The sequence below is a fragment of the Lepidochelys olivacea genome (genome assembly GCF_965140295.1).
Source record: "Lepidochelys olivacea isolate rLepOli2 genome assembly, chromosome: 1".
NCBI lineage: Eukaryota > Metazoa > Chordata > Testudines > Cheloniidae > Lepidochelys > Lepidochelys olivacea.
In genome coordinates, this window is record NC_140411.1 from 145,710,989 (window position 1) to 145,731,434 (window position 20,446).

Consider the following 20,446-nt stretch of genomic DNA (forward strand, 5'->3'; position numbering starts at 1 on the left):
TAGAAAAATATTTTGAGATCCATCCTATTGCATAGAGCTATAGAGTGTCACGAATTGTGAGATTATCCCTTATCCCATAATTCCAAATTCCATACGTTACATTTGACCTAGGTATCAGCATGCTAGTATAGTAGTTCTAATGAATCTGTGAAAATGGGTACATTTAATATGATTATCCATAATGAAACCTTTAAAAGAATGATCTGACTATGGGCTAGTGTAGATTGGAGTTTAGATAAAATTCAGAAGTGGCAGTCTTCCCATTTACAGTGTAAATTATGAATACAAGTGTGATATGAATTTATAGTCTGATAAAAGCCAGTTTTCTTAAAGTGCAAATAATGAATTTGCAGCTTTTAATAAATAGTCATCTGACACGAACAGAACATATAATATGTTAGGAAACCACTAACAGGATCACTTTTTCTGTAGTTGTATATTGATGCAGATACAAGAGAACATATCCTTTTAAGTGTGAGCTTTTCTTGAAATAGTGGTTTTCATTTATGTTCTTTTACATTACAGTATTCCGACAAGGCCCTGTACACCCAGCTGTGCTTTTACCGGTATATTTTTGATGTGGACTATGCAAAGGAGAAAGTTACTACTGATCAAGAGAAAGGTATGTTAAAATACTGTAATTACTTCTTGAATTTAAAGTGGAAATTTGCATCATAAAAGCCAAACCTACTCTGTTGTGCTGTTCAAACCTACATCACACAGGAAGTAGGAGGCCAAATGAATTTAGGAATCCCCTGCATGAAGAAGAGGTTGCATAGGAGTCAGTGGCTTAAGAATCCCTTGCATGTGTCACCTGTACTTTTGAAGTAATAGAGCTTTGGAAAGAGGAATGTGGGGCTTTTTTCAAATGTTCTAATGATAAAAATGCTCTTTATTATGAGGTTGGAAGGGACATTGTCAAGTTGACTAAATTAACTAATTTAAAAGAACTGCAATTTCTGATAGAAAATCTTTGATATTGTACATTCAGAAAATTTTGAAGTTCCGTTTTGAAAGGTTTTATATTCCCATGTTAATATCTTTTAGCAGCAGAGAAACTGACTAAGACAAGCCATGAAATTAACTATATGTAAAGCACAGTTAAATATACAAATTAAGCAAACTTAAAGATATTTGTGCTTACTTCTTTCAGTTATTGTAATGTTAGTTAACTGTAATAGGTGATTTTCAAGTTGGTGGCTGACTTATATACAAGACTGAATAAACGAAATTTTGGTCCCCATGTTTGGTGCATTGTTGATCCAAAAATACATGTTCCTACTCCCGCTGAAACTCCTGCGGGAAGTCCATAGTGGCTCCTATGGAGAAAAGATGAGTCAGCAATAGTAGTAGCCTGACAGAAACCTCCACTGCAGAATAATCTCCTTTCCTACATCCCAGTTAGGGTAGAAGACCAAGAGGTGAAAAAGAATACAGTAGAACAAATAAATACCACAGTACTACAGTGATAAGCACAGTATACAATCCAAGAAGTATAGCTGGAACCTCTTAGCTTGCACATGCTCAATAGGCAGGAGTGTGGGCTCTGTCTTGGTATATCAGCACCCTCTTTTCCAGAGTAGCTAGGTGCCTTTTTGATACCCTTAAGAAGGTGAATTCATTCCTGCAGTTTGAGCTTCCAGAATGGAATACTGAAAATCAGTGATACAGGCATTCAACTTGAGATAGTTCCTTTGCTACTAGATCCAAAGGAGGCCAGGCATTTACTAATTAGTCTGTTGTTTTAGTCTAACCACAGCATCGCAAACTTTTTACTAAGGTAATGTTCGTTCTGTCACCAGCCCTCTTTAGTTAAATAAGAGGACCCATCGGCCAGGGAAGCCATTCCCAGAGTAGGGCCCTTCCTAGGGTTATACAATTAGATCATGAAATATCAAAAGTGTTCCTAGGAACTATCCCAGAAGCTAAAATGTAAAGGAACAATATTTAGCAAAAAAATGAACAAGACTTTTCTGACCCAGGATAAGTGTGTTAAACTGGACAGGAAGTATACATTCTGCAGCTACTATACCTGTTTCGATGTGGGAATGTTTGTTTGAAAGCACTGAGTTTCATGTTTACAAGCCTGAAACACTATGGGCACACATCTGTATTTATTTACTTTATATATGTACACCCTAAAAAGGGCACCTATGCATACATTCTTGTCTTAACTTAAAAATGTATCATAAAAATACCCTCTGTGCAGTCATAAAATGTAATAATGCTCACCATCAGTTAGCCAGGCAACTTAAAAACTCAAAATTCCCATCCAACAACTCCCCATTCTACAATTCTCTTTTTCCTTCATTTTCAAATGTCTGTCAAATGAAGGTCGATCCGATTAAAAAAAAAAAGGAGTACTTGTGGCACCTTAGAGACTAACAAATTTATTAGAGCATAAACTAGATATCATTAACTTGGGTTTAAATAGAGACTGGGAGTGGCTGGGTCATTACACATATTGAATCTATTTCCACATGTTAAGTATCCTCACAGCTTCTTGTCAACTGTCTAAATGGGCCATCTTGATTATCACTACAAAAGTTTTTTTTCTCCTGCTGATAAAGCTAATAGGTAATTAATTAGCCTCTTACAGTTGGTATGGCAAATTCCACCTTCTGTGTGTGCGTGTGTGTGTGTGTGTGTATATATATATATATATATATATAATCTTCTTACTATATGTTCCATTCAATGCATCCGATGAAGTGGGCGGTAGCCCATGGAAGCTTATGCTCTAATAAATTTGTTAGTCTCTAAGGTGCCACAAGTACTCCTGGTTTTTTGGTGGATACTGACTAGCATGGCTGCTACTCGGAAACCTGTCATCCGATTAAAGCTGCCTTAGATGGGGGAGTGAAGTCCAAAGTCATGAAGCCCTCACAGAGAATATCCTGTCAGAAGCCCTTTCTCCCTTATGCCAGTGTGGATCCAACTTGTGCACCTCAGATGTTCTCAGCTGTGGTAGTTTGGCACAGAGAGAGAGGCAGTCTCTCTAATTGGTAGGCCCTTAGTTGTGTGGGGGTTTTATAGGTAAAAAGTAATGCCTTTAAATTTCATGTGGAAACCCCAGGCAGCCAGAGCAGATCATAGCTTAATATGTTAATAGTGAAGTCCATGAGACCTTCTCACTCGTTTCTGCTCTCTGAAAGGAAACCAGATTCTAAAGGCTCCCAGAAATTCCCGCTGCTACCTTCCTAAGTTAGGGCCTATTGCTTATGTAATGATAGTTCAACAAGAGATCTGACCTTTGCCCCCCTGCTGAATAACTGATCACAGACGATAGTAACAGTTCGGGAACTGTCATGTTTTCTTGTTAATTCCCTTCATTTAAAAAGTGGGACAGAGGAGGAGAAATGTTCCATTAATCAACTCAAAATGTGAGCAGCAAGGTTCATTTTCTTACAGGACAGGCTCTGAAGTGCTTCAGTCTGGTTCTGATCAGACGACGCAATTTCATGAGCTGCACTTTCTGAAGGCATGGATGAAGAGGTTTATGGGTAGTCTGTCAGCCATTTACATAGATGGAGATACAGCTATAGATGGAGATTTGTCCTCTTTGTCATTTTTTTAAAAAATCAAGAGGTATAAAGCCCAAGTAACGCTGGGTGATACCACTGTGGCTGAAACACAGCTGCTTCAGTTCCCTCATCTGCCATTGACTTCCTGTGTGACATTAGGCAAGTCACGTAGGACCAGATTCAGTCCCTTTACTCACACTGAGTAGTAAATTACTCAACAAGTAGTTCCATTGACTCCAGTAAATCTGTTCACTGTGTAAGGTACTATTCAGTGTAACTGGATCACAGTCTGACCATTAATCTATCTGTCTCCATTCTTGTCAGTAAAATGAGGGTAATAACACTTCCCCCTGTTGCCAAGGGGTGTTGAGGATAAATTTATTCATGTTCTTTTTAGGCACTCCTATACCACAGTGATGGAGGCCATATAGGTGCTTAGATATATTCTGTGGTATAGAATGTTCTCAGCTGTGGAGCTCCTTGGTACTGGAATCCAATAAACTGAGTCTGTCTAGTGGCTGAACAGAAAGCACTGAAGAAGGGAGGATACTTTGCAGTCATTAGTAATTGAAACATTGCTGGATTTTAGGACGCACTGCACCTCCAGAACACATGCTAGTATTTGGAACCACAATCTAATTCTTCAGATTAGGTATTTATGTGCTGTGGCTCCACAAAAGTCTGTGCACGCTCAGAAAATGCGTTTACACGGGTATCACAGCCGTGTACATCCCCTACCTCCACCCGTTCATACAAATACCAAAAGTGCCTAGTTTACTTTATTCATCCAGAAACTGCAAAATTGAATTGAGAAAAATGAAACTCTTTTAAGCTGTGTGACTTACACATAAAAACACAAAACTCAACTCTAAATGTTTGTTTGCATCCTATAATTTAAACATTGTTTTTCCCCAGTGTGTTCATAACTTGGTGTGCCAAGTATCAGTATGAAGTGAATTTTTTTTATGGATGAGTTATTATAAAGCTTTGAAAGTAGACCCTATATAATGGAGGTATGTTGGCAGAGCTACTTAATGGGGTGGGGCTTTAATATCGGCATGTTGGCTGGTGGTGGCTGTTTGAGAGGGAGACAGGATAAGATTGGAAGGGCACCTAAGCAAGAAGATATTTTTCTCATATAGGAGATGTGAAAGTTGATGTTTCTGTTGGAGAGGAGAGAGACACTGAGATGGAGACAATAAATGAATCACTGTGCAATGAAATATGTGGCCCTTCAGTCAATACTGGAGTTATTTTCCATATCTGTTCTGCCTGTAAAGATGAACAGTGTAACAAATGGCTCACAGCAGTGGGCAGGGAAGGAGATGGAATTAGAAGTGTTGATTTTTTTTTTTTTTAGGGGGAGTGAAGAAGGGGGATACAGCACAGAGAGCCATTCGTTTAAAAGTCAGAGTTAGTTGTATTCCCATCTGCTAGCAATGACAGACAAAAAAGGTGATTTCACAATACAGTGAGGTTCCATAGATAATGATCTGAGTTCTACACCTGTTTCAGTGGACAGTGCTTTTCAGTTAGTGTCACACCTTTAGGCACTAGTAATTGACTTCAGTTCTTAAAGGTAACCAAGCGTTGCTCTGCACAGGATTTTAAGAAGTCTTGCGTGAATTATTTTCCATCATGTCCTTCGATAAATGATTTTTCAACTTAGCAATTTCTAAATCTGTGAGTCAGCCGCAAATTCAACAATGTCAATTCATTGCTTCCAACTGAAGATTTGAAACAACTTTTTCTGCCTCAAAGACGACAGCTTTTAGGTGCATTTGGTTTTAGCGGTGTTTGGCCTCATTATCGTCCCGATGACGTTCCTTGAATTACAGTTACTTTTGGAGAGGAAATGTGAAACCCACAAAATATTGAAGACACCGAACTAAAACACTGAGGTTCAGGCATGAAGTCAGATGGTTTTTGTACCTTTTTTTTCCCATTTACATTTCCAACAATAAATATGGAAAGGCTATAGAGGAAAGTGAAATAGTTTTTACAATACTTAATAATTATAAATAATTACAATACTTAATAATAATGAAATAATTTTAAATCCTTTAAAATATTCAGGGAGTTAACAGAGTTTAGCTATTTCCTGACCTTTCCCAAATAACGTAGGTTTTAAAAGTTGTCTAAAATGCGTGCATGTGATCTTCACAAAGTCATGGAGACTTTACAGAATAATATCAATTCATTTACACTTCCTTTTTTTTTTCCCCCATCTTTTATTAAATACAAATAGTGGTTCAGATAATGTTAAGAATGTGACTTAGCTCAATTTATGAGTGTTTGGTTATGAGTGAATTCTTCTTCTGATACACGTTGCCTTAATATTGCATCATGTTTGTTTTTTTCACCCTTTATGAAAAGCACCTCCCCAAGTAACACTTAAAAAAACCAATATACTTGACATGTCTATATCACTTTTCATCTAAGCTCAGAGCTTTGCAGATAATTAAATGAATTAAAGCTTATAATACTCTTCTGAAGTTATGTGAGTCCCATTTACAGCTATGGAAACTGAGGTGCATAAAAATTGGGCATTCCTAAGGTCGCACAGGAAGGCTATGGAAGAGCCAAGAGTAGAATGAAGACTGTCTGAATCCCTGTCCTGTGCTTTAACCATGGTCAATCCTTCCTCATTAGTAAAACAGGGTTGATTAAAGATGGATGTTTATCCTTACACAAATTTTGGGGGGGAGGGGAAAGAGAGATTGTAGTTTAATTTACTCCTGACTCAGCATGAATTATAATCGTTGACTTTTTCAAGTAAATATTTTGACACTACTTTGCAACTTATTGTACTTCCATAATTATGCTACATTAATGACTATTTTACATATAAGCGAAAATCAGGCAAAAATTATGTAAACTAGAAAGTGGGGAGAAACTTCAAAATAAAATGTTGCAGTCATCTAACTGAAAATTATTTAATGATATTTGGCAAGTTACAAAAATCTATATATCACCCTTTATGATTGGTACAGTTGCCATTTTGACTATTGTTAAACTAAAAACTCTCTTGAAATCTCCACTGCCCCACGCCATTGTTTCAATTTATTTTTTATGTATACCTCAGCGCTGAGACACATTTTTCCATGAAGACCCATGTCATTCTGCCTTAATTTATCTGAACACTGTCAGTTTTGTTTATAAATTGAGTTCAAATACAAAATAGCTTTTAGTATAGATCTCTTATCACAGATGAGAGGAGAGCACTTTCTGCATCCGATGAAGTGAGCTGTAGCTCATGAACGCTTATGCTCTAGTAAATTTGTTAGTCTCTAAGGTGCCACAGGTACTCCTGTTCTTTTTACTTTCTGTAGTGAAAAGAAAGTATCTGACATGCTACTGCTTTTTCAGTAGGGCACTGTCAAGGTAATTGGACCTGACTTCAAAGTTTGTCTAGGTTTCAGATCCCAATTTTATGGTTGGTGGGTTTTTTAGCTAATTTTTGTGGAGTCCGGAAATGTAACAATGCAAACGGAAACAATTTAACTCTGTATAAACCTCAGTATGTGCATGCCTAGATAGTGTAATTTTGGGGTTTAGATTTCAGGTGCTTTTTTTAATGTTCGTGTAAAAATATATATATTTTTACAAAACTTGACAGCAAGTGATTGATAAGGTCTAATCATTTTGATATTTTGAGAAATATAGTAGTTTTAAACAGATGATACAGAATTTATTTTTAAAATGTATTGTGCTTATACAGTTAATGGCTTTTATTTCCATAATGTTTTTTACTACATAATTATACATCTTAATTACGTAATTACCATCATAATTATTATGTAATTACATGTAGTTCCACTAATTACAAAATCAGGAAGTGTAATTATCTAGTAAAAACTTTCTGAAATCTTATTTATTCACAAGAGATTATTTAAAGGACTAACCAGTGACCTATTGGTACTAGTGTCTACTGTTATATATGACACCCAGATTCAACTCCTAGCCCCTCTCACACTGCCAATGAGATAGAGAGAGCTGCAGAAAGAGCTCTTTCATTTTCTGTCAGTGGAAGTGTAAATACTACCCACCACCTGTGGATGACAAAGAAATTATGGTGATATGTTCTGAAGGTTGTTTTGTAACCTTCTTCTATTAGGTTAGTAGTGCATATATATCCTTTAAAAAAAGAACAGGAGTACTTTTGGCACCTTAGAGACTAACAAATTTATTTGAGTATAAGCTGTGTTACTAAAATCAAATGTCCACAAGGACTGATACCTTAAACTGGAACTTTTAATAATTGGAAGCGAGTTAAAAGTTGAAATAATCAGATAAGTGTGGAGCTTAGGACAAGATAATTTTGTTTTGAATTTTCCCTGGTAAACTGGTATCATATCACAAATGTGAGTCAAAAAATCATTAGAAAAATATAATTTGTGTAACCAAGGCAAACTTGTTGTACAGCACCACCTGTAGACACTGAGATTATACATCAGAATCAGTCTTCCAGACCGTTCCTATAACTTTATGACCCATTCGGGTAAGGACTTTCATTCATTTCATTTGCTAGTTTATCTATACCTGTTATCCATTCAAATTTGGTGTTCCTTCATTTTATTATTGAAAATTATTTACACAGAAATAATCATGAAACTGAGGATATAGAATGTTACTTACATTAACTCCCACAATTTTTTGTGTCTGGCATTTTGGGACTTTCTGCTTATGGAGTCTGCTCTCAGTCAGAAATAGAATAGGTGAAATATGTGCCTGCTTATGGCTATGTATATATGTGGGGTGAAATCTTGACTCCATTGAAGTTAATAGCAAAATTCTCATTGACTTCGGTGGGGCTAGTATTTCATCCATGGTCTGTCAGTGCTTTTTCAGGTTCATCATTTTGTTTCCTAGTATTGCTGTATTTTAATGTCTGATGTTTGATGACACTTTCTATTACTTTTATTTAATTTATATAATTGGATAATAATACAGTTTGAAACAAAAAATAGGTTATTGTAGTTCAGACAGTAACTTTTAATCGGTTAGAATTTCATGCTTACATTTGGTTAAAATGGAGTAGAAATGTGGAAAACCACTCACATCTATACATTAAATATATCAATAACCTTTGGTAGACTGAATAAAAAGAGTATTATAAAGTCCGAATTAATTCCTGGATGTATCATTCAGCAAACCTGTGACATTAATCAAAATAACATCAGAAATACAAGGCTTAGTCCTACATTCACCATGACAGCAAATATATGGTAAATAAATGTCAAAATATTGGTGTAAAGTGAAGCTCCAAAGAGAAAAATACCTTCAATAACACAGGGGGAAAAAAACCAATTTGAGCCTAGGAGAAGGGTGTTGTAGGAAAATAAATAATTAGAATTTAGTGTGCACCAATAAAAAGGGACAAAGAAGGGAAATAGTCACTAAGTGTTAGGAATGTTAAATCAATGTTGTTTTTGTGGAATTGTCCTGCACATTATATATGTTCTTGGTGGAATTGGGGTTGTGTGTCTGTTATCTTTTATATAAGCTTCCTGCACTGACTAGAATGACTCGTCCCCATAGAAATTTTACCAGCCATTTTAAATGTATGTACCAACTCATTTTAATTCCCAAATTAAGTTTTAAACATAAAGGGTTAAATCCTCAGATGATATAAATTTTTGTAGTTCTACGTACATTAAATGCAGGTACACCAATTTACACAAGCTCAGGTTCTCTCTTTGGGTCAGATCCTATCTTCAAATCAGTTTCTTAAACTTCCCAAACTGGACTTTGACTGTTAAAATGTAAATATACATTAATTATTGTTGGAAGCAGAGTTTAAAAACTGAATGCATTTTTTTGTCTCTAAGTCAGATTTTAGTTTTATTTTTTTATGGCAGTAACCTTGAAAAAACAAGAATAATCGCATTTGAGAAAATTCATAAGTCTGTGTATCCTAAACAGAAAAAATGTACATTTTCAAAAACATGGTGAAGCTTATTTATTTTAATTTTTTTCCCCCTAGAGCATGTATGACTGAAAACTAAGATATAGGCTACCTCAAGGTGTTGAGGGCTATGTATGTAACAGCGTGGCAATACAGGAAGGGTTTTTTTAAATTTTATTCTCTGGCAGACATGAGAATTTTTTAATTGGCATAGGTTTTGTGAATTATGCATGATCCATTGATAAAAAAAATTAGCATAAGACAACTGCATCTGAATGCAATTTTAAATTGATTTATTGAAATGTTCTTATTGGAAGTTGTGCTACAGTGTGATGCTCATCTGTTTAGCATAGTAGAAGCAAGGTAGTTTACAATGGAGAAAATTGTGTGTGTTTCTGTAAAAATAAAAAATAAATGAAAAACATTTTTAGAGATTTTATTGCTGTGAAAGTGAAATATGCATGTGAAAGGTACAGTGGGCATATGCTGTATAAAAGTTCTCAAGCAGTCAATATCCCCCGGTCTTGACTTGTAATCCACCTACTATTTCAGTCTGTAGCCTGTCTAACCAAAGATCTAGTTGTCCTATGTGATGTGATGGTTTTATGATGTAAACAAAGAAAGGTGAATGACTAGGATATATGTAGGGTACCCATCACCATAAATTGTGAACACTAAACACCAGACTTGGGACAAATGAATCCCTGGTCTAATTCCATTGGCTTCCAGGGATGAATTAGACTGCTTGCCATTTGTAACTTAGTTGAAGATCTGCTCCCAGAAAGGTTAGTGGGATAATTCTCTGTGTCGCTTAGCCCATTTCCGCATTTTTTTTTTAAACCAATGGAAGCCTCTTTGCAAGAAGTTGATTTGATCCTGCCAGGATTACAACTGTCAAATGAATATCAAAATGTTTTCCCACCTTAAATAATTTAACTCAGAATATAATAATGTAATTATTTTGACATGAAAACGTTACGTACTGTAGTATTTCCACTTATCTTAAAACAGACGTTTTCACTTTACAAGAGATGCATGCAATAAGACAAAACAAAAAAATGAATAAAAGGGAGTGAGTGACAGACTGAGCTACTTTGTTTAGAGGATAAAAACAAATAAAATCCTATTAGTGTCAAATATTATGAACTTAAAATTAAAATGTTCAGCTATTTATAGGGCTGTTTCATATTTTTTTTATATAACAGTAGGTGGGTACATAAATGTTTAGCACATGAAACCAGCGATGTGTTTATCAGGTGAATATTTTCTGTTTGAACTGGTGAGTTCACGGTGGAGTAGAAAAGGGACATTGGTAGAAATTGTTTGTATATTGCATTACGTTGTATAAAGTACATATGTCACATTACATGTATTTTCCTTCCAAAATCCTACTTTTTCATTTGTGAAATAGAATGGTTGTGTTTGCTTTTTGCTAAGACTTAAATAGTTCAGAATGTGTTTATTAAAAATTAACTAGTGCAAATTACCAAAATAAGTCTCATTAATGCAATATAGTTACTAAAAGAAATGTAGCTATTATGCTTTTGAGCACCTATTAAGTGGCTACCAATAATTACTAATTGTTTTAATTTCTTCATCTTTTTTTGTTTGGGGGGAGGTTTTTATTTTTGATATCTTGTCCATGACTTATTGGGGTTGTAGGCTGATTAAGTGTCAACTTGATATACCATATAATTGTGATCTATGAAAAGTTACTTGTGTAAAAAAGTAGTGACTGTTTGTTTGTTGGCTTGTATTACGGGGGGGGAAATACGTATACATACTTTTTCAGATTGTGCATATGTGGATGTCTGAACTTTAAATATGTAAATTAGTGGATAGTGAACCACGCAGAAGGTTCAGTTCTCTTTATAGATGCATATTCTTTATTAGGATTCTTATCTGAATCTTTTTTTGAGAGTTTGACTGGACATCTGAGAACTGACTCTTTTCTTTTCTTTTCTTCTTCTCTTTTACTTAGTTTCACTCTTTCATGGTTTCAACTGGATGTAAAATACTACACAAATAGCCATTTTCTCTGTGCTTCCAGAAAAAATAGGAAGTGCAATTCAACACAGAATTTTAAAGAAAGGTCTCTGAGCCTTTTTGAACTGTAACTAGAATGTGAGTTGTTTATTTTCAGTTTTTGAGGAAAGTTTTAGGTTAGTTCAGTTTTTTTTTAATTAATTTGGATTAATTTGGGGCAGATTAGTTAAATATGGAAATTACTCAGTCTTTAGTATCCCGTCTCCCATCTATGCCTCGCTGCTCTGGGAGGAGGTTTGCTTTTTACACTGTCTTAGTGCTCTAGGTTTCTGAAGGAGAAGCAAAAGTCCTTGACGACTACTTCCAGTGGAGCATGTATGGATGTTCCACTTCAGGTGCTCACACGCGCCACGTGCCTTTGATCAGAGTTTTTCATGAGCAGTGTCCATTCGGCCTACGCATAAACTACTGGCCTCATGCCTCAGACCATGGCTGTATAAGGCTGTGCAGGCAGACCGTACTCAATTCCTTCTCAATTGCCTCAGCCTGAGAAGTAGCCCAGTGTGTCCTCTTTGTGCATGCCTTACATGCTTACTGAGATCATTTACTTAGGCCTGGTCTACACTAGAAAATTAGGTTGCTTTAACTACATCTGTCAGAGATGTGAAAAATCCACACCCCTGAGCAGCGTTGTTAAACCAACCTAAGTCCCTGTGTAGTCAGCGCTAGGTCAACGGAAGAATTCTTCTGTCACCCTAGCTACCACCTCAGGGATGTAGCTACCACCACAGGGATGCACCACCCTGTGCCGCTGTAGCGTTTTAAGTGTAGACAGGCCCTTAGTTTATGTAGTTTACTTAATTAGTTTTAAGTAGTTAGTTACTGGCTACTAAAAAGATTGCTTTATTTCCTTTGAGGAAATCCCCCCCCCTGTGAGGGGCATGCCCAGTTCACTGAGGTTTAAACGTTGCCTCACATGTAAAGAGGCTAGTTCAGTCAAACTCTTTATTTGGCTTTGCTGCCTAGGGGAGTTGCACTTCCCACAGCAGTGTAATATTTATTTGGCCATCAAATCCAGGGCCCAGAAGAACCAGGCAATCAAGTTGTGACTGTTAATAATAGAGTATTCTCTTCGGAGCCAGATCAGGAGAAACCCCCCTGTACATCAGTCCCTGGGGGTCAGTAGTGCCCCTTAAACCTCAGTGCAACACTCTCCTAGAAAGAGGAAAGCCTCAAAGACCTCCTTTTAAAGATCCTAAGAAGAGGAGTTCTAATTCTTCTTCAAGTAGTGTTCCTATGGGTGCTCCACTCCAGGTGTGCATGTGCTTCTCAAGCCCTTGATTTCTAGCTAGCTGTATCCGTTCGGCCCATGCAGGCATCCTATGCCTTCTCATAGCAGAAAACAAGCTCTATATAAGGGGGTGTGGATGAGTTGCCATCAGTTCCTTCTCTACCACCTCAGCCCGAGACAGAACACGAGCAAATCTGCCTAGAGCGTACTCGGACTTTCTCCACTTTTATCTATTAACACTAGTTAGTTTACTGTTTTAATGTTTGTATAGTTATTTGGTTTAGCCAAGAGGACTGCGTTTCCCTCTCTTCTCCCAAGGAGTCTTGTCTTTTCCTGGCAAGGTGTGCCTGATTCTCCAAGATTCAAACATTGCCTCTCCTGCCAGAAGGCTACACTGGTGAGCGACAGACACTCCAAGTGTATCCCTTGCTTGGGAGAGTCCCATATCTCCCAGAAGTGCTCCGTTTGCTTAGCACTTAAGTCCAAGGCTTGGAAGAACAGGGAGATAAAGCTCAGACTGTTGACAGTGTAACGTTCCCTGCAACCACTCTCTGAGCCAGGTCAGGAGATCCCCCCCATACATCCAGCATCCTGTCCATCTCAGGGCATGCTTATCCTAAGAAAAGGAAGCCTTTGGTGCACTCTGGGAAGACTCCCCAAAAGAGCACAGACTCTGCCTAAAGAGCCAGCTCCAAAAAAGACCCAGGTTCCTGTTGAATCCCTCAGTATCCAAGAGTACGTTGAGGCCAAAGACTCTTACTCTGGTACCGGCAGGCCTGCGAAGACCCATAGCTCCAACACGGCCCTTGTTATGCTCTACCTAACCTTCCACTAGTAAGGAGAAATTCAGGGTACCATCAAGCTCAGCCCCGTCATCAGCACAGTAGCATTCCCCTCAGTCATTGGTGCTGTCATGCGCCTTAACCCAGCCATCGTTACTGTTGCAAGTAGCTCAGCTGAGTGTGACTGTACAAGTGGTACTCTCGGTACTGAGCAAGCATTGGTGTCTGACAAGGCCTGTGGAACACTCAACATTATTAGTATTGTCAGCTCCAACCATGGTGACTTTGACTAAGGTGTCAGTACTTGTCTCCTTTCCTCAGGAGTTCCAATACTTGAGGGATCTCTTGGTGTCGAATAAACCAGAGTCCCTGTTGCTCTCAGGTACCAAGCATCTCGTAGTACCGATACCTGAGTCTTTGAGTGGCCTCTCCCTGGCATAGGACTCTCCTTCGTCCTCATTGGCTGCCCCCCTATGGGAGGATGTGGAGGAGGAAGAAGAGCACTTCCAGTCAGTCTCCTTGATTTTTGTTCTCCTACATACCTCTTAAGGAATCTGCCCTTGCTCAGGGAGGACTTCATTGGGCATCAATCATGATGGAACCACCCTTTATGCCACCCCCACTCCCTTATGCAATGGGCCTCACAGGCTGCCTATCGACAACAGTTCAATAAACCACCAGTACCGTCCATTGTGGAGACCAGAGTTTCACATCCTCCTCCTGCCCTTCTAACGCAGGAGATGTTTGAGGAGTTGGAGGCTAGGACAGATGAGGAATTTACCCCTGAAACTACCATTTCATTGTTATTGCCCCCTCCTTCCATCGATGTTGACTTCAGACAATTCCAGGACATCGGTAGAAGGGTAACGGACACTCCGCAAATCCCTCTGGAGGAGGTCAAAGACCAGCAGTGCAGGCTGCTTGATATTTCACAGTGAGCAACGCCCTCCAGAGGGCGCTCCCTATTAATTAGGCTTTCCTGAATCCAGTTAAGACAGTATGGCAGACTCCAGCAACTATTCAACCAATGTGCAAAAGGGCTGACCAGAAGTATAATGTGCCCCTGAAGGACTCTGACTTTTTTTGTTTTCCATCTAACTTGTGGTGAATGCTGTGAATGAGTGGGATAGACAGCACTTTTCCCCTATGACAAGGAGCAAAAGCAATTGGACCTCTCTGTATTAAAATCTTACTCATCCACAAAGCTGCAGTTCTGGAGCTTGAACTATCAGGCAGTCATGGCTACATATAACTTTACTAATTACAATAAGCTCATGGCCTTTATTGAACATCTCCAACATGACTTCAGGGAACAATTCCAGTCTATTGTTGCAGGGAGTCAGCTGTTGGCCTGAACAGCTCTCAAAGCATCCTTGATGCTGTAGATACTGCTGCCAAATCCATCTCCATGGTGGTAGTTATATGCAGGGTGTACATGCTCCAGCTTTCAGGGTTATTGAGAGAGATCCAAAACACAGTAGAGGACCTCCCCTTTGATGGTCACAATCTCTTTTCAGCAGCCACAAACGACTCCCTGCACATGCTTAAGGACTCCAGGGCCACCTTTTTTTCCTTGGGTTTTATGCAAGAAGCACTTAGTAGGTCAGACTGCCCAGAGATCAAGCCCTGCTCGGTTCCAGGGATGCCAGAGACCTACAGAACCCCCCAGAAAGAGAGACAGGTTTCAGAGGAATAAGGCTATCCAACTGCCCTCCACAACCACCCAGGTGTCATCTAACCAGCAGTTTCGATGGGTTGCTCAAGGGTTTGAATCCTCCCATTCCAACTTTTAGCCTACCTCCCTGCCTTTGGGGATTGCCTTGTCCATTTCTACCAGGCTTGGGAGAAGATCACCACAGACCAGTGGGTCTTGGAGGTCATAACATAGGGCTACACCATCCAGTTTTTGATGCTCCCTCTCTTCCATCCTCCTTCCCATCCCTCGTCAGAGACACCTCTGGTGAACTTCTACTAAGGCAAGAGTTGAACTTTCTCCTCCAGCTAGGAGCAATAGATCTGGTCCCTTCCACTTGCAGGGGGAGGGAGTTCTACTTGAAATACTTCCTAATAGAGTCCTGCACGAGACTATTTTTGATCCCACTCTTGTCCTGCCCCGTGATACCCACTGTCACTCCAACTTGTTCCTACTAGTATGGCTGCAGTCCTGTGGGATCCCAGTCCTCCTGCAGGTCTCTACACTAGTCCCACACAGGGCTCTACTTCCTAGTACTGAAAATGGACGGAGATGGGAGGCTGATCTTGGATCTAAAACAGCTGTACAAGTTTGTGAAGCTTCAAAAGTTCAGGATGGTGACTAACAACTATAATTCCTGCTCTAGAGGAAGGGAATTGGTTTTTGTCCCTCAGCCTACAAGACACTTACTTCCATATGGCCATACACCCATTGCACAGGAAATGCCTACAATTTCATTTCCAGTAAAGATTGTGCTTCCCTTCAGTCAATCTGCAGCTCCAAGGGTGTTCTCAAGGTTCCTAGAAATAGTGGCGGCTCACCTTTGGCAGGAAGCAATTTTCATCTTGCTGTACCATGATAACTGGCTTCTCAAAGGCCAGTCTGTCAAGGCAGTGTTGTCATCTGCTCAGAAGTCACTTGCTCTGTTCCAAGAGTTAGACCTACAGCTGAATGTAAAGAAACCCACTTGAGTATCAGTGCCGAGAATTCAGTTTATAGGGATGTACTTGGACCCAGTGACAGCCAGAACATATCTTCCTTTAGAAAGTTTTGTAACTCTGCCAGGACTAGTAGGGATGATTCATAGAAGCCTTGGGAAATCAATAAGGAACTGTCTTAAACTCCTGTGTGATCAATCACGCCTCTGTTGCATCCAAGGTTGGTTGAGAACTGCATGCTGTCCGACCAAGGACAACTTGGACAGGCAGGTGGCGGTCCCCTTGCATGTAAAGAACTCCCTGAACTGGTGGAAGGAGCAGCTCCATGTCTATGAGGGCATCCCTTTCTGCCACCCAACCCTGTTAGTGACTAACATCCGATGCATCCTTGTATGGGTGGAGAGCCCACCTCTGTACCCTCACAGTTCAGGGCAAGTGGATGGCCTAGGAAACCAGTCTCCACATCAATTTGTATCCTGCTCTATGAAAGTGCAGTAGGTGTTATTACACAGTAGAAAAACATCAACCCGCACTTCTTACCTGCAGAAATGGAAGGAATTTGCCCACTGGCATTGTTATCTCTACCTCTGGCCTCAGTTGATTCCCCTTTCCGTCACTGTGGGTTACTTGCTGAATCTGAAGACATCCGGGGTATTTATCAGGTCAGTTAAGGTACACCTGGCTGCTATATCAACTTTTAATCCCCGGGTCTGAGTAATCTCTTCCCCACATTAGGCACCCCACCCCTTCCTGGGACCTCAGTCTGGTTCTCAACTAGGTTCTCTCATAAAACCTCCATTTGAACCAATGGCTACCTGCTCTCTTCTTCAGTTGTCTGTGGAGATGGCCTTCCTAGTTAACATCAGTTCAGCCCATAGGTTTGGGGAAATTGGTTTGGAACTTTGATGGCAGATCCCACCTTTATCACATTCTTTCATGATAAGGTCTCTTTATGTTCATATTCCAGGTTCCTATCCAGCGTTACATCAGATTTTCATCTTAATCCATCCATCTACTGGTATTTTTTCTAAAACCTCACAGTTCTCAGAAGGAATCCTACTCCCATATCTTGGGTGGTAGAAGGGTCTTAACCTTCTACTTGAATAGGAATAAGCAGTGTAGGAGATTGGCTAGGCTCTTCATATGCTTTGCAGATCTAAAAGGCCCCCATTTCTGCCCAGAGACTTTTGAAATGGATATCTGGTTGTATCTACACTTGTTATGCATCTGCAGGTGTTCAGCCCCCGGGGGGGTTAGAGTTTATATCAGCTAGATTGCAAGCAACATCTGCTGTATTTTTGAAGAATATCTCAGTTTCTGAGATTATAGCTGCTTTTCCTGGTCTTCAATCTATATGCTTTCCAAAGCATTATGCCCTCCTCTATGCAGACAGGTCCAGTGTGGCGCTTGGCTCAGCAGTACTGTCTTTGGTTCTGGACTCTGAAAATCCTGTAGCTCTAAAGGCAAATATGGCTCGGAGAAGGCTCCGGTGTCGTCTACCAGAGATGGTCAGAGCAAACACAGGAGATCCATACTGTCAGACTTAACCCCGCTCCCGGTACCCTTATTGAGCTCTTTGATAGTGTGTAAGTCTAAGCCTGCATCTACATCAGTGCCGCCTGTGAAGTCTCAAAACCACTGCTAGTTTCAAAACCACTGCTGCAGAGACAAGGATACCGGTCTGTCCATGCTGCAGTTTCACTTGGTGCTGCAGGACTTTAGGTATCCGAAAGACTTATTTGTGACTGTTGAACCAGAGTCTCCATTGCTGGCATCTCTCAGTAACAAGAACCTCTCAGTCTCTGGACCCTTATGTATTCCCAGTACTGTCACCTCCCTTTTCAATTGGAGCTCCCCTGATAGAGGAAGAAGAGGATGATCATGGAGACCTCCCTTCAGTATAATCTATTTCTGTTCAGAGACTCTCCTGTGTACCTATATACAAACCTCCTTTCTCAGAGACCGGGAAGATGTCTGGGAACCTCATCACTCCAGTGATGTTCTATATAAACAGACAGGGTGGTGCTCGCTCTTCTCCCCAATGCCAGGAAGCCCTCAAACTGTGGGACTTCTGCATCGCCCACTCAATATATCTTGAGGCATTGTACCTTAGAACGAGCTGGCCAATCGTCTCAGCAGGTCCTTTCACAATCACAAGTGGTCCCTCTGCCCGGATGTCGTGATCAGCATCTTCCAACATTGGGGATTTCCCCATTCAGAGCATACAATTTATAGGGGCATCCCTGGATTCCTTGGCCTCCAGGGTCTTTCTTCCCATGGACAGATTCATGATGCTATCAGATTTATCACAGCTATTCAAGGGAGTCCCCAGACTTCAATCAGAAACTGTCTTCAACTTCTGGATCACATGATTGCTTGTACTTTTTTGACAGAACATGTAAGATTACACCTTCACTATTTCCAGGGGTGGCTCAGATCACTTTACTTGCCAAACAGGCAGCCTAGACAAACAGGCGTCAGTTACTCAACAGGTCAGATGCTCCCTGGACTGGTAAAAGGTTCATTGAAAAGTAGGGGCGAGGGTCCCCTTCCTCCAACCGCCACTAACTTTAATTGTAACCATGGATGCATCTCTGTTAGGATGGGTGGTGCAACTCAATGTTCTCAGCAGTTGGTCTCAGTACAAAGCAGATAGTCACCTTAAGAGATCCGTATCAACCCGCTGGCGCTCAAAGCGGTCAGAAATGCCTATCTTCACTTTCTGCCTCTCCTCAGATACAGGTCTATCAAAGGCATGACAGACAATGTAGCCTGCATGTCCTATATCAATCGGCAGGAAGGAGTGAGGTCCTCTTCCCTCTGTGCTGAAGCAATAAAGTAATGGAACTGGTGCATAAAACATTGCATAAGAATTTCAGCAATGTATCACTTGGTCAGGCAAAATGTCAAAGCTGACAATCTCAGTAGGTGATTTTTCCCAAGAGTACAAATGGAAGTTGCATTCTCAGATTCTTGTTGGCATGTTTCAGTCTTGGGGATTTCCAGAAGTGGACTTCTTTGAAACAACTACAAACAAAAAATGCTGTCTATTCTGTTCAAGGGTTGGAGTCTAGGTCACAATCCCTTGAAGGACTCCTTCCTCCTTACTTGGAGAAAGAAGCTGTTTTATCCTTTTCCCCCAATGCTTCTGATTCTCAAAGTGGTGAGCAAAATCAGACAGAATAAGACCAGAGTTATTGTAATCACCCCAGCATGGTTGAGGTAGGCATGAGTTCCTTATCTGTTTTGCCTAAATCTTTGTCCAGTAATAAATATTCCAATCACCCCTCAACTCCTCTCTTAAGATGGTGGTCACCTGCTACCTCCCAGTCAGAGCATTCTCTGTCTCAAGGTGTGGCTCTTTGATGATCCGTGGAATTATTCAGTCTGTTCTGCAAAGGTGCAACAGATATTATTAAGTAGTAGGAAAAATTATACCAGAAGTAGTTACTTTCAAAAGTGGAGATGATTTGCCCATTGGGGGGAACTCCAGAATGCTGTCCCAAATCTACCTGGCTTCCTCTTGTTCTGGAATACCTGCTTCAACTAAAGAAAGCGGGTCTATCACTTAGCTCTCTCAAGGTTCATTTGCCTTCATTAACATCTTTTCACATCTCTATTGAGGGGGGTTCTGGCTGTTTACCTACCCTACAACTCATTGATTGATTGATTTTTGCAATCCCTCGATTTGAGGATGATCTCTACCATAGATTTACATGTGGGTCCGGAGATGACTCAGGAGTCCAATACTGGAACCTCAAATCTGCCCGCAATTGTACAGACATTCTGTGGCAGGCCACCTGCCTGTTGGGAGAAAGTTCTTTCTTCCTTCTTTCTCTCTTTTCAGCTTCAAGGGCAAGGCGCTTCTCCTCGAAGCGGGCCACTGCCTGATGGAGACTATGGCACCATTAGGTTCGGTTCATGGCTTGCTTCTCCCAGCTTGTGATGTCTATATCAGTTTTCTTAAGATACACTTTCAGTGTGTCTTTGTAGCATTTCCTCTGACCACGACAGGATCTCTGACCATGGGTGAGCTGAGAGTAGAGGACTTGTTTTGGGAGGCGTGAGTCTGGCATCCGCACACAATGTCCAGCAAACAAAGTTGGTGCATGAGGATCATTGTTTCAATGCTGGTGACATTGGCTTCAGCGAGGATGCTGGCGTTGGTGCAGCGATCTTGCCACTTGACGTGAAGGATCTTCTAGAGGCATCGTTGGTGGTACCTCTCCAGACTCTTGAGGTGCTGTCGATTGCATCCATAGAGGAGTGTAGGAACAACAATTGTCCTATAGACCTGGATCTTGGTGTTCTGCCATAGGACATG

At 40.2% G+C, this 20,446-nt stretch overlaps 1 protein-coding gene across 5 annotated transcripts in view; it reads left to right on the top strand.

Annotated features, from left to right (window-relative positions):
• Nucleotides 1-20,446, top strand: part of POLA1 (DNA polymerase alpha 1, catalytic subunit) — a 353,938-nt gene that overhangs the window by 291,944 nt on the left and 41,548 nt on the right. For all 5 annotated transcript variants that reach the window (XM_084617606.1, XM_084617605.1, XM_084617603.1 and 2 more), the window contains exon 36: nucleotides 526-622. In XM_084617606.1, the coding sequence (XP_084473732.1) occupies nucleotides 526-622 (97 nt within the window). The remainder of the gene's footprint in view (nucleotides 1-525; nucleotides 623-20,446) is intronic.